Consider the following 14,850-nt stretch of genomic DNA (forward strand, 5'->3'; position numbering starts at 1 on the left):
GACCTGGACTGGTTTGGTTCTCATCCTGTTGCAGCTTTGCTACACTAGGTACTGTAGATATTTACATTAGCAGCAGCACAAAACTTGCTTTGCTGCACAACCTATTACATCCTCACCATAGTTTAAACTTTCCTGGTAGTATTCCCATCCATCCTCAGCAATATGACACCTTATCAGAGCCCACATTAGTAATTCTCTAAAAAATACTGTGATTAATGCCAGACTGGGAATAGGTAAAAATGTGGTAATGCGCCAATAGATATAGGCTTGTGCTGTGCTACGGATCTCATTCTATCACCAGAAATGTCATTTAACCAAAGTAGCTTACCTGGACACATTCACTGGCTTTAACTTACACAAAATTACCCTCCAATATCCTGGACATCGATTTGTTGTAAAATCTTAGAACATATTCTGAGCTCAATCATAATGAGGTGTCTCTAACATAACGACATCCTCCATGCCAAGCAGCATGGTTTCTGAAAACATCTATCATATGAAACCCAAATATCACTTCTCTCACATGACAAGCTTAAAGGTTTTGATTAAGGCACTCATGTAGACGCAGTATTTCTCGACTTCTGAAAAGAATTTGACTTAGTAACACACCTCTGCCTATTGTCAAGTTAAAATCCTATGGGGTACCAAGAGAAATTTGTGACGGGACTGAAGACTTTTTGGTACAAAAGATGCCGCATGTTATATTGGATGAAGAGTCATCATCAGATGAAGTAACTTCAGATGTGTCCCAGTGAAGTGTATTGGGATCCTTACTGTTCATGTTGTATATCAATGACCTTGCAGACAATATTAATAGTAACCTCACTTCTTGCAGATAATGTAGTTAACTGCGATGAAGTACCGTCTGAAAGAAGCTGCATAAAAATTAAGCCAGATCTTGTTAAGACTTCAAGTGGCACAAAGATTGGCAATTTGCTCTAAATGTTCAAAAAAGTAAAATTGTGCACTTCACAAAATGAAAAAAAAAGTAGCAGCCTATGACTATAATTTCAATGAGTCACTGTTGGAATTTACCACCTCAGACAAATAACTGGGTGCAGTATATTCTAGGGATATGAAATGGTACAGCCACACTACCTCAGTCATGGGCAAAACAGGTGGTAGACTTCCATTTATTAGTAGAATACTGGGTAAGTACAATCAGCCTACAAAGGACATTGCTTCCAAACAACTTACATGACTAGTTCTAGAATATTGCTCAAATGTGTGGCACCTGTATCAAATAGGACTAACAGTGGATACTGAATGTATACAGAGAAGGGCAGCAAGAATGGTCACTGGTTTGTTTGATCTGTGGGAGAGTGTTACAGAGATATTGAAGAAACTGAACTGGAAGGCTTTTGAAGACAAACTATCCCAAGAAAGTCTATTAATAAAGTTTAAAGAACTGGCTTTAAATTTCGTATCTAGGAATTTATTACAAGCCCCATACGTATAGCTCATATAGTATAAGATCAGAATAATTACTGCATGCACAGATGCATTCAAATAATCCTTCCTGATATCCATATGTGAAGAAACACTATCAACTAGTACAATGGTATATACCCTCTGCCATGCACTTCACAGCAGTATGTGGAGTATAGCTATAGATAGCCAAACTATAACTTCCAGCCTAACCTTGTCTGTCTACACTACAGTTTCCTCCCCCCCCCCCCCCCAACTTCATAAAAAGAGTCTTACAAGTCTATTACACAACTCAATTCAAATCATTGTTTTTATCAGTGGATCTACATTTCTATTAGACCTATATAGGTCTAATGATCAACAGAATCTAAACCACTAGCCACTTAAAATAAGTGGCATATTATAAACAAAATTTATAACCATCATCTACATCTTAAACATACAAACGAAAACACTGCAGACACTTATGAATGTAGTCACAACAGAAAGACTACTGATGACATGCGGTGTTCACTAGTCCTGCCAGACTTCTCTAACAATAATTCAACTAATACATACTTGAAATAACTAACTAAATTGGTATAGTGATTCAAGTTACAAACCTAGAGAACATTTCCCTTGCTGCTTTTCGGGCCAGCTTTTCTTCCTGGGACATATTTAAACACGATTTCACATCCAAGTAATTATGTTCCGTAATACCTGGAAAGGATGAAACTCAAATTCAATCTTGATGGAAAATTTAATATGTTATCTAGTCAGTAATGGAATTAACTGTTGCATGAATGTATACAGAGCACAATAAAAAATGGGTATTGAACGAGTAATATGAAAATTCTATACACATACTTTTGTAAACACTGTCAACACTGAGCACTGAAAAACGTATGAAATCAACAAGGCAGGGAATTACACCAGAACAGCAGCTAAATGGACAATTACCCTACTTATGCATAACTGCTGAATGAGGAATTTAGGGGTAGGCACGATATTCCCTATCGTTGCCCACAAAGGTTTCACATCCTGTATTTCCTTCATAAGCTCATATATACTAGTAACAGGCACAAATCTCCACGGGAACTCAGCATCTCCACGATCGGTGCCACTTGTGATGGAGAACTATTCCAATAATTAACATCACCAAAAATACAAGGTCACAATAATGTGTTTCAGTGTTGCCTTTAACTAACTAACTCGATCCGAACAGACCTTAGAAGGCCCAACGGTGTACCGACCGGTCGTCATGTCATCCTCAGCCCGTAGGCATCACTGGATGCAGATATGGAGGGGCATGTGGTCAGCACACCACTCTCCCAGCCGTATGACAGTTTACGAAACCGGAGCCGCTACTTCTCAATCAAGTAGCTCATCAGTTTGCCTCACAAGGACCGAGGGCACCTCGCTTGTCAACAGCGCCTGACAGACCGGACGATCACTTTGGTGATCTGACAGGAACCGGTGTTACCACTGCAGCAAGGACTTTGGCAGCATTGCCTTTAACTGCAAAATTTGTGTCTTTGGATACACTGTAAACAAAAACTCAATCTTACATTTCTGTATACAGATACAACTGTCAATAGTCCTTTCTTCGTATTCATATATACAATACTCCAACTTAATATCACTACAAAACAGCGACCAAATAACAAATGAATACGTTTCATCAACCCACAGCACACCCAACTTATTGCATGCAATATTTCCTTTATCTCAACCAGATTCAGTTATTACACTCTGGCTGCTTACCTTGTCCCGTCCGTAAGCAATGTCTCAAAATTTCAGTGGCTTCCGTGTTTCCTTGTTCTGATGCTTTAATCAGCCAGTACACTCCCAGTTTCTCATTCTCTTCTTTATCAGCATCCAGTTCTACAAGAAAGAAGAAATTATAACACAAGATACAAACCAAATTTATCGGAAGCTGCAGTGCAAGAATAGCTTTACCTGATGTCTCTTCAAGCAGCTGTTTTGCCAACACAACCTGCGATTCTGGACAACCATCTTCGGCCAACTGCGTTCGAAGTTTACGTAATGAACCTCTTGGGCCATCTGCGGACAGAAGTCTTTTCTTAACATTATTTATTAAGTTACACCATCAGGACACTTACACTTTTGTTTACGACGAAAACAACTGGATTTAGGCACAAAACAGCTCCAATCGGCACGGTAACATTTATTTGCAACTTCACTGATGTTATGACAATTATTCGTAAATGCTATTTACATTACAATTTAAAATGAAGTAAATATATGTGAGCGCATCAATCCAAACATTTTTATACATTGACCATGGCTTCTTGTTACTTCCAATTTGGCGCTCTTGATCACAAACTGCAATAGGAGTTGATGGGCATAACGACACTGTTCTTTCCGCTGTTATTCCAATATATCTGTTGGTTTATTTACTTCTAGCGGGTTTTGACTTAATAAGGAAATAATTCCAAACTTAATATTTCATGTGAAAAGACATATTACAATACCATATTTCAACTGAGTAACTAACAATGATTGGTTTTTCAAAAACAACTACAAGTAGTGACACATACCATGCAAAGTCCACTGTTTTCTGCCGGACGATCTGACAGGTGTGGGTACCAGCCCGGCCATAACAAACAATTACAAACCTTGACAGGCGTCTAAAGCTAGCGAAATGAGGGATGCTCAACTACCGGACCTACCGATAGATGGCTCTAGCGCGTGCCGGCAAGACGTTGTATAATTGAGTGTCCGCCATATCTGAATTTGGCAAACAAACCAAGTGTCAAAACACGGATGAAAATGTTTTTCGTTCTGCGCCCTCATAAGTATTTTATATTGGATGTTCTAGATATCTACACATCAACATAATGAAGTGTTTCTAATCTAGCGAGAAAAAACAGTGACAGTTCTGCTATGAAATTCCTAAATTCGAGTGTGTTTTGAAAGTTTGACAAGCGGACCTATAAATTGTTTACCATTTTATGAGTGCTTTACTTATTTGCCCGTTTTAAAACACTATTTAAGATTCAATGGAGGTCAACAAATTACCTTACTTGCCGAAACTTTTAACTACTGGTATAATTCGGAAAATCAAGTGTGGACAACAGTGAAGACGTCTCTTGAAAAAAAGTTGACATCGTTTGCTGAGGGGTATCTTTACTGACAACAGAAATTACAACTGAACTATTAAAGTATTACTTACGTATAAACAGAAAAAATGTTATTTTTCTTTATCTGAAGTGATGCATTGCCATGCTGACACTGTAATTGCAACATGCACTTACGAATTTGGCTCTCCCTTTGAACTAGGCCTAAGCACAATGAGAAACTCAGACAGGAGAGTACTGCAAATGTTAGAATAAGGAAAGGTTCTCATAAAAATATAATTAAAAATAATGTAAGTATATTTCATCAAAATATTGGGAGTTTAAAGAATAAAGTAGATGAGCTTCTGGTTTGTTTGGAAGATTTAGAAGCTGAGAATGAAATAGATATACTATGCCTGTCTGAGCATCACATTGTTACTGATATGGATAAGGTAAATGTAAGTGGTTATAAGCTCTCTGCATATGTAATGAGAGAAAATATGGAGAAAGGAGGAGTTGCCATATATGTCAAAAGTTATCATTGTGCAAAAAGTATAGAAACAAAAAAGTTTTGTGTAGAGAAACATATAGAAGCATGTGCCTGTGAGCTTAAATTAAATAAAGGCACATTTATAATTGTAACTGTATATAGGTCCCCATCAGGAAATTTTCATCTATTTCTGAAAAATTTGGACTCCTTGTTGTGCTATCTGTCAGACAGGGGGAAGCAAATTATTATTTGTGGGGACTTCAATGTAGATTCTCTGAAAGAGGGTAATAGGAAAAATGACCTTGAAGTATTACTCGGTTCTTTCAATTTGACACCCATTATTGATTTTCCTACTCGGGTGGTAAAGGATAGCAGCTCACTGATAGATAACTTCTTTATAGACCAAGATAAGTTTAACCAGATAAATGCTCAGCCTGTTGAGAATGGTCTTTCTGATCATGGTGCACAGCTAGTTACAATATATGACATAGCTCCATTCAGCAATACTAAACAGTCCTCCAAAGTAGTACGTTCAGTCAACAATTTAACAATTGCAAATTTCAGGGAAAGCCTACAGCAGTTAGACTGGGATGAGGTGTACCGTGAACCTGATGCCAATTTAAAATATAATTTATTTCATGACATTTTTGTAAATGCATTTGAAAACTGCTTCCCCAAGAAAATAGTTAAATATACTCGTAAGAAACCCTGTAACAAACCATGGCTTACTAAGGGTATAAAAATATCTTGTAACCGGAAAAGGGAAATGTATCTGACAGCAAGAAAGAGTAGTGACCCAGAAACTATCAAAAATTATAAAAACTACTGTGTTATATTAAGAAAAGTTATTAAAAAATCCAGGAGTATGTGTATCATGTCTGAAATCAGCAACTCTGATAATAAAATTAAAACAATTTGGAATATTATTAAAAGAGAAACAGGTCAACCAAGAGCAGAGGAAGACAGTATTACCATCAAATTGAATGAAAACTTTACGAACAAAAAGTCAGAAGTTGAAAATATTTTTAATAATCATTTTCTAAATGTTGTGGATATAGTAGGATCCAGGTGTTCATTAGAAGATGCTAGGCTGTTAATGGAAGAGGCCATACCTATGCAATTTGATACAATTGAAATCTCACCCACTTCTCCCTCTGAAATTAGGAAAATAATAAACTTGCTTAAAAGCAAAAACACACATGGAATTGATGGCATTTCCAGCAAAATACTAAAAGCTTGTTCTCAACAGATAAGTAAGATTCTCAGCCACCTGTGTAATAGCTCTCTGGAACAGGGCATTTTCCCTGATAGACTGAAATATGCTATTGTTATACCTTTGCATAAAAAGGGGGATAGATCTGATGTCAACAATTACCGTCCAATCTCCCTTCTAACAGCTTTATCCAAAATTTTTGAGAAAGTAATGTATTCAAGAGTAGCTTCACATATCTGTAAAAATGAAGTACTAACAAAATGTCAGTTTGGTTTCCAGAAAGGTTTTTCAACAGAAAATGCCATATATGCTTTCACCAGTCAAATTTTGAATGATCTGAATAACCGAACACCACCCATTGGGATTTTTTGTGATCTCTCAAAGGCTTTTGATTGTGTAAATCATGAAATTCTGCTAGACAAGCTCAAGTATTGTGGCATGAGTGGGACAGTGCACAAATGGTTTAATTCGTACCTAACTGGAAGAGTGCAGAAAGTTGAAATAAGTAGTTCTCGTAACATGCAAAGATCAGCACATTCCTCAAACTGGGAAACTATCAAGAATGGGGTTCCACAAGGGTCAGTCTTGGGTCCTTTGTTGTTGTTATTATATATTAATGACTTGCCATTGTATATTCATGAAGAGGCAAAGTTAGTTCTCTTCGCTGATGATACAAGTATAGTAATCACACCTGAGAAACAAGAATTAACTGTTGAAATTGTCAATACTGTCTTTCAGAAAATTACTAAGTGGTTCCTTGTAAACGGACTCTCACTGAATTTTGATAAGACACAGTACATACAGTTCCGTACAGTGAATGGTATGACGCCATTAATAAATATACACCTTAATCAGAAGCATATAGCTAAGGTAGAATATTCCAAATTTTTAGGTATGTCCATTGATGAGAGATTAAATTGGAAGAAACACATTGATGATCTGCTGAAACGTTTGAGTTCAGCTACTTATGCAATAAGGGTCATTGCAAATTTTGGTGATAAACATCTTAGTAAATTAGCTTACTACGCCTATTTTCACTCATTGCTTTCGTATGGCATCATATTTTGGGGTAATTCATCACTGAGGAATAAAGTATTTATTGCACAAAAGCGTGTAATCAGAATAATAGCTGGAGTCCACCCAAGATCATCCTGCAGACATTTATTTAAGGATCTAGGGATATTCACAGTAGCTTCTCAGTATATATACTCTCTTATGAAATTTGTTATTAACAACCAAACCCAATTCAAAAGTAATAGCAGTGTGCATAACTACAATACTAGGAGAAAGGACGATCTTCACTATTCAAGATTAAATCTAACTTTGGCACAGAAAGGGGTGAATTATACTGGCACTAAAGTCTTTGGTCACTTACCAAATAGTATCAAAAGTCTGACAGATAACCAACAAGTATTTAAGAAGACATTAAAAGAATTTCTGAATGACAACTCCTTCTACTCCATAGAGGAATTTTTAGATATAAATTAAGAAAAAAAAGAAAAAAAAAACAAAAATATTAAAAAAAAATAAAAAAAATAAAAAATAAAGGAAAACAAAAAACACAAAAAAATAAAGTTGTTATATTAACTTAAGTATGTTGTTAAATTAACCTAATTATGTCATATATTGGAAAATTCGACTCGTTCCACATCATTACGAAATATCGTATTCATGATCCATGGAACTAGTATTAATCTAATCTAATCTAATCTAAATGCCATGATTTTATTAACGCCTGTACATGACACGGTGTATTTAAACTGAGTGATATGGTAGAAGCACCAGTATTTAACAGTGCTTCAGTCTTTGATACGAGACAAGTAATACATTTGAATGAGATAAACTCAAAGCCCAACATTAAGGCTCCTCTTAAATGCATGACTTGTATTGGACTGATCCATGATGATGTAGGGAGTGAAGGAAGTTGTTGAAAATAACCTCGATCACAGCTGTTAATTTTAAGGTTGGTGTGTCTTAAAACTGTAATTTTCCAGTCTGACACCCAAACAAATTTAAAATTGAATTCAAAACATGTCAGTGAGCAAAATTAATTACACTTTGACTTGCAACCACAGAATTCTATTTCTGTGAATCTTGGTTCCAGTCTTTGACATGGTGTCAATCACTGGAATGAGTGGTTGTCAGTATACGGCCCAAGCAAAAAACAAACCTGAAAGTGAAAGCTGCAGAAGCTGGCCAGACAGGCACCCCAATGGCTGCTACAATCTGTGTGAGACAAGGGTGACATTATATTGCAAATTTATTGTAAAAAGTTCCATATTGTCTGAGTTTGTCCTATACTGACAGGACAATCTAGTCCAGTCGATTTTCTTATCAGCAAAAGTACACTAGCCAGTACCAGTGGCACAAAGGTAGTGCCACATTACAAACTATCTGGTAACAACAGAAGTATTAGTGGACAATGTACAGTAAATAATATGTAATAATCTGAGAAATTCAAAATTGGTTTAAAGAAATAGGACAGTATTGGGAAAGAGAGTAACATTTTGAAAATAACAAATGACGCAAGTAGAGTTCTCAGTTATGAAAGCTCGCTTAAATTTTTTTTCCCTCTCTCTCTTTTCGATTATCAAGGGAAAAATGTGATAACATAAAAGTGCAAGAAAGTTGTGTACAATGTTGGAAATGATGAAAAAGAAAATCTCACTATGCTTCCTCCTCCATGTGAAGAGTATTCCTGTAATAATAGCTAATAGCATACCAAGAACATGAGGGTGTCACAGTGGAGATCTGTTTTGTGGTACAGACACCTGATACAACTATTCCACAACAAAACGTACTTTCAGTAGGTGTGGTACCAGTGCACTCCCACAGGATAACAGAATATTATGTACTCCAGGAATCACATTGGGTACACCACATACAGCATAAATTGTACAGCAACTACAATGCTTTGTGAGCAAGTAATAATAGTCAGTATCTTTAATTTTAACATAACTCTTGACTCCCATAATTATACGTGTGCTTGTACTACAGGTTATTGGTAAAGCAAATACTAATTGAATACGTCTTCACACTTTTAATACTTAGCAGAAATTCTGAAAAAAGTAAATTGTTTTATTACTGTATCACCTCTATGGCGAATTAAGAGGTACTGACTGGTTTCTTTGAACGTTTAATAGAAGCCTTCTTTTTTACCTGCTATTGATTACGAGCCATTCCAAGTTCTGTACAGAACAATCTCTCGCATTTTTCATGAGGTTTGTTATTCTGTACACTAACATTTTATTCTTCTAAATGGTAAATAATGCATTCAGACAGTGCTGGTATTAAAGGTAATTCATGAAATAAATTATATTTAAGCCAGAAAATTAAAGGTTCCACATGGCACATGAAAAGTACCTTGCTACACACATGTATGTACAGATTCCAAAATGTATGTGAATTTGAGTTACAAACTTTTTTAAATAGAAATATGAAGATCACAATACTTTGGGTCTGCAATAATTCAAACGTAAAATACTTTAGTTCCCTGAGGGAAACTTTGTTCTTTATGTGACTCGTGCAACTGCTTTCACTCTTAATGGAAAACTAAATGGTTTATGTTAAAGTTAACAAGCAAAAAGTGTAACCATTGTTACATAATTTCTGTGAAGTAAGATTCCTTAATGTTATTTCCTTCCTTTGTCATCATAACTCGATAATTTCAGTTCCGTATGGGACATAAGAACTAACAAAATGAAATGCTTTTATTACTATGACCAAACAAAATCTTTTTAACATGTAGTACACAGTTCAAATCAGCAAAAAGTGTAACCGTATAATTAAGGTAAATGTTGATGAAAATTAGGCATGTAACATGAATACTGAAATTTCCTAGATTTCCACGTGTACCTGTAATCACTGTATTCTGTACTTTGTAATGCTAGAAAGATAATTCTATATGATTATTTGCATTCTCTTTCCCCCCCCCCCCCCCCCCACTCCTTTCCACAGGAAAATATAATAGAAAGACATCCTAACAAAATAAGGACAAAATTCAGAAAAATTAGGTTTTGCCTGACTCAGGTCCCCTTATTCTAGAATGGTTATAAAGTAATAAGAATGCTTATGATCAACTGGAACATTGTGTTCATTATAGGAAGTATTAAAACAAGAATTAACAGAGTAACAATTTTATTGCTCTTATGTTGCAGAGTATCCACAAACATTACTGTTTGAAACATAGGGCCACTGCATACTTCATTAGATCACACCCATCCTGTGATTAAACTGTTTTCTTAAAGTGAAAAATTCAAGTTAACATAGTTATTGAGGGACATATTTTCTCACACTGAAAGCCATCTGTCAAATAAGTCTCAGCACATTTTTTTCATTAATTTCACAAAAATCACCCGTTTTTAATGCAAGTGCATATTTTGTAACACCAAACATCTTAAAATAAGCTTGTATAATAAACAATTATAATTTTGTTACAATATCTACACAGGATGTAAAGACTTAATTTTACTTCAATGTGATTCATCTTTTGAAGTTCATCATTACACAACAACAAATCTATGGACAAAATAGTTTTAAAAAATCTGTCAAAATGCCGCACCCATCTGCATGGAATGTCCCATTACATAATTTTTCCAATTTGAGCACTATACATGATTAAACAATATGAGTTTATTTAACTTCTGCCTTATACTTGATTTGTTGTTTAAAATTTTCTCAGCAGGCTTTTTTTCCACATGTTTTTAAGCGTATGCAGGAGTATAGATGCAATCTTACAAACAAGTTGAGTCTGATGTAAGTCCTCAATCCTAATTTCATAACGGCAATCATGAAGAGCAGGAAATGGGTAATCTACAAATTTATTTTTAACACAATGCAAAATCTTGGCCTGTATATGTTTGTCACATATCCCCAGCAGTCACAATCATCTGAAAGAGTTTCTGAGTATTCTACAACAGAGTACATGCAGTCACCTGTTTTAACCAGTTTTCCCCGTTTAACAAAATTTACAAATGCATTTTTATTGGCCATATTGGGAAAAGCATAGAGAGTTCTAATGCAGATTTAACTACTGGTGGCTTCAGTATGTGAAGACAGTCTTTGCATGTGATCTGCCTTGAAAGGCGCAATGACACATACCCTGCAATATAATTGAGTATGTTTTACTTGTGAAATGAGAACTTAATCTTATCATCAAGAAGTGCACACCACTCCTCTACTTCATTTTCTGCAGCACTTTCATCACTTTCTACTATATGCTTTCTTGCATGAAAATCATAAACAGGTGGCAAACAACACACATTAAAATTTGAGCAATTCCCATTCATTGCAGTGACACTGTTACCCAAGAGCAACTTTCTCATGGCACATTTGAGCTGGTATGCTTTTGGATTGTTGTTCCAACCACATCTGGACCGAATGCAGGGGAAAAAAAGCTCTATGTGGTCTTGTGACAGTTTATATGTTAGCAAATACTTCAAAGGAGATTCAACACGAAGCATACTTGTCAGAGCTATGTGCCTTACTGATTGCACATTGAAAATTATCCCAAAAGCAAAAATATTTCTTGCATGGAGCAGCAATGGAACACCAATGATTTTTAAGCTTTTGATATAATTTTCAGTGTGTCTGAAAATACCGTGTTGACTGGGTGTTGTGTGATGTCCTTAGGTTAGTTAAGTTTAAGTAGTTCTAAGTTCTAGGGGACTGTTGACCATAATTGTTAAGTTCCATAGTGCTCAGAGCCATTTGAACCATTTTTTTTAATTTAATTTTTTTTTTTTTTTTTAAATACCAAGCCAATAAGATTTGTTGTCAAGTCTCAGGGGGCTCTTATACCCTTTACCTAATGGATTTCTGGAGTTCAGAATATCAATAATCCTATCAATATTATACAAAAATTCTACTGTTGCTTCACTTCCTTTAATATTTGGATCACCAACCCTCCTCAAACACTCTATACTATCTGTCACACTAGAACTCAGTCTGTGGAGCTAATGAAACATTCATTTTTCTATTTACATAACTTATATGTTGTCCTGATAGTTTGTTGGCAAATGTCATACCTTCTTCTTGTTGTACCTTGTTCAATTGCTCAACGAAAGGCCATCTAATAGTGCCAGTTGGAGATGATGTACCTTGTTCAATTGCTCAACGAAATGCCATCTAATAATGCCAGTTGGAGACTCAATACCAGATACTTCTGCTTGAGCATTTCTGGCAAACTTAATCATATGACATGCCCAAGATACAATAAACATTGTAGCTCTTAAAATCACCCTTGGAAAATTTTAAAGTACAGCCAAGTGTACGTAAAGTGCTTATATTTACCTTGCAGCCATCACATGTAACACACCAAACCCTAATGCCAGAACTATGCAGCCTCTCTAAAGCGGATTTTATCAGTGTGGCCTGATTATTTGCCTGTACACCGTTGATAAAGAAATATGCAATCGGGCATATAAATTTGCCTTTAATAGAGACAAGCATGAAAACCAGAGCCTCAGATGCCTCTATTACTTCTTTTGACTGAGGCACTTCCCCACCAAACTCTAAAAAACCTGTGTATTGCTTAGTTCCTTGGTCCCAAACTACTTGCTTCCTAAGTGCCACACTGTCTACAATTAGACATGAATTGCTGAACTGGTCCCTTACAATTGGGTTCGAATCAATGTAGGCCTACTTAAAAACATCTTTTAAGAAGCCAGTTTCACAGTCGACACTTGCCCCCCTTTTGGGAATCAATGATTTATGGGTCAGAGGCATTAATTTTTGCAGGTATTCATATGCTGCTGGTGAATAAAAGTACACAGTCATCGCAAACATTTTCACATTTGTTGTGTATCTATTACCCTTTGACGAGAGAGAGTTGTCCACTAAATTGCACACTAATTCCACTTGTGTTCCTTTCTGATGATTGAGGAAGTTATGTAACTATTCAGGAAGATGCCCCTTCTCCTTCAATGAACTTATGATGTCATCCATGGAAAACACTTTCTTCTCTCTTCTTCGAAGTTTTTCACGGACACACTTCAGTTTACGTTTTAATTCGTGCACAATGTCTGAGAAAAAATTGCAAGTTTCGGTCGCTTGTCTTCCATTTCTACTTTCGGCTGTATACCACAATCAATTACTTGAGAACCAACTGCACTCTGAAATAAAGAAACAATTTCGTTATATATGATTGAAATAACTCAAGGCTTGATGAAAAAATATTATAAGAAAACTTTGGGGGTGTGAAAACATCCTTATACTAACGATTTCGACACAATTCGTAGCTTCTGCATTGGATAAATGGGACATGCTTTCCACGAAAGAATTCTCATTGACAACATTCTCCACGCAATCAGTAGCTTCTGCAGAGGGCAAATCAAGCACGGATTCCAGGACAGAACGCGAAAAACAAAAATATGGAACTGTATTACAACATTGCGTAGACCTATGTAGCCCATCTGTGTCCGTACGAAATAAATTCACAAGAGTCAAAACCACACACATAGCAAGGAAATTAATTAGCTACCTCAAATGGAGAAGCATCGTAGTCACTCAAAATCCTAAAATGTCGTCGTGGCTGCTTATTTGGTGGCATCAAATGTGTCTGAAAGTCAAAAATTGATGGCACTGCTTCGGATCTGAGACGTTTCTTCCACGTTCCAGGGCTCACTACGTAATCATCTTGTGGGAAAAGGTTTCCGCAAAGAAAACTGCAAGACTTAGGTTTAAAATCTTTCCGCTTCACGGAAGTAATCCACTTCTTTAGCAGCTCTGGGTGCTTTAGAGGAAACCTGTTCAAAAACATCGAATTAGCAAACGCACTAAGTTTGTATTGTTGTCGTATTGTATCGGCAGTCTTATCACCTGTGAAATGGTAAGTCACTTTCCTTACTCCATCGCTTCGCACAATTGAAAGCGGAACAAGAAATCACCATTTCGATAATCCTTAATTCCTTATACACCGTACAGACCGAGAGAAACTTCTTGGCAAATTCAAATATGGCGGGCAATACAGACGATAGTAATCAGCTGGTAGAGCCATCTATCGGTAGGTCCGGTAGTTGAGCATCCCTCATTTCGCTAGCTTTAGACGCCTGTCAAACCTTGCGCCAAAGAGATGCGGTGCGAAGTTTGTCATATTCATACTCTGAAATAAGTCCAGAGATGATCATTCCAGAGGATCAGTCGAACGCACGCAAAGTAGAAAGACGAGATATAGTAAGCTACAGGAAAATGTTCGCTGACTGAAAAATAGAAAAGTGCAAGCTCTTCTATTAGAGTAGTGTCAGTCATGCAAAATTAAAGGGAGCGCCAGCACAATATGAGCAAATTATGTACATAAAATATGAAATAAAATTTGTCTGACTAAATTCAGCACAAAATGTATGACACTTATCGCCGAACAAATGGATTTCTTATGCTTATCTCGACATATTCATCAGTCACTTTGTGGTCTGATTAACTGTAGAAAAAAAGTGCAGTGAGGTAAGAGCGGACATTTACAGGCTTACCATACCTGTTAAAGATCGCAAAACGAAGCCCGAAATTTTAAACTTCACGTTCAAGAAATCGTCCACACAGCAGATTCGTGCAAACAGTCTGTCACTACATCATCAGACGACATAGTAATAAGCCTCCCTGGCATCGAGAAACAAGTGAAAGATCTGAAAGTAAATAAATCACCATGTCCAGATGGAATTCCAGTT

The 14,850-nt window shown here is 36.3% G+C and overlaps 1 protein-coding gene across 1 annotated transcript in view; it reads right to left on the reverse strand.

The window, feature by feature from the left end:
• Positions 1-14,274, reverse strand: part of LOC124605358 (wolframin) — a 66,720-nt gene extending 52,446 nt beyond the window's left edge. The window contains exons 1-5 of the mRNA XM_047136984.1: positions 14,248-14,274; positions 3,969-4,046; positions 3,367-3,471; positions 3,172-3,291; positions 2,031-2,127 (exon numbers count right to left, since the gene is read on the reverse strand). Of these exons, the coding sequence (XP_046992940.1) occupies positions 2,031-2,127; positions 3,172-3,291; positions 3,367-3,471; positions 3,969-4,029 (383 nt within the window). The 5' untranslated portion in view covers positions 4,030-4,046; positions 14,248-14,274. The remainder of the gene's footprint in view (positions 1-2,030; positions 2,128-3,171; positions 3,292-3,366; positions 3,472-3,968; positions 4,047-14,247) is intronic.
• Between the last annotated feature and the right edge of the window lie 576 nt (positions 14,275-14,850).

Source organism: Schistocerca americana, chromosome 3, assembly GCF_021461395.2.
Source record: "Schistocerca americana isolate TAMUIC-IGC-003095 chromosome 3, iqSchAmer2.1, whole genome shotgun sequence".
NCBI lineage: Eukaryota > Metazoa > Arthropoda > Insecta > Orthoptera > Acrididae > Schistocerca > Schistocerca americana.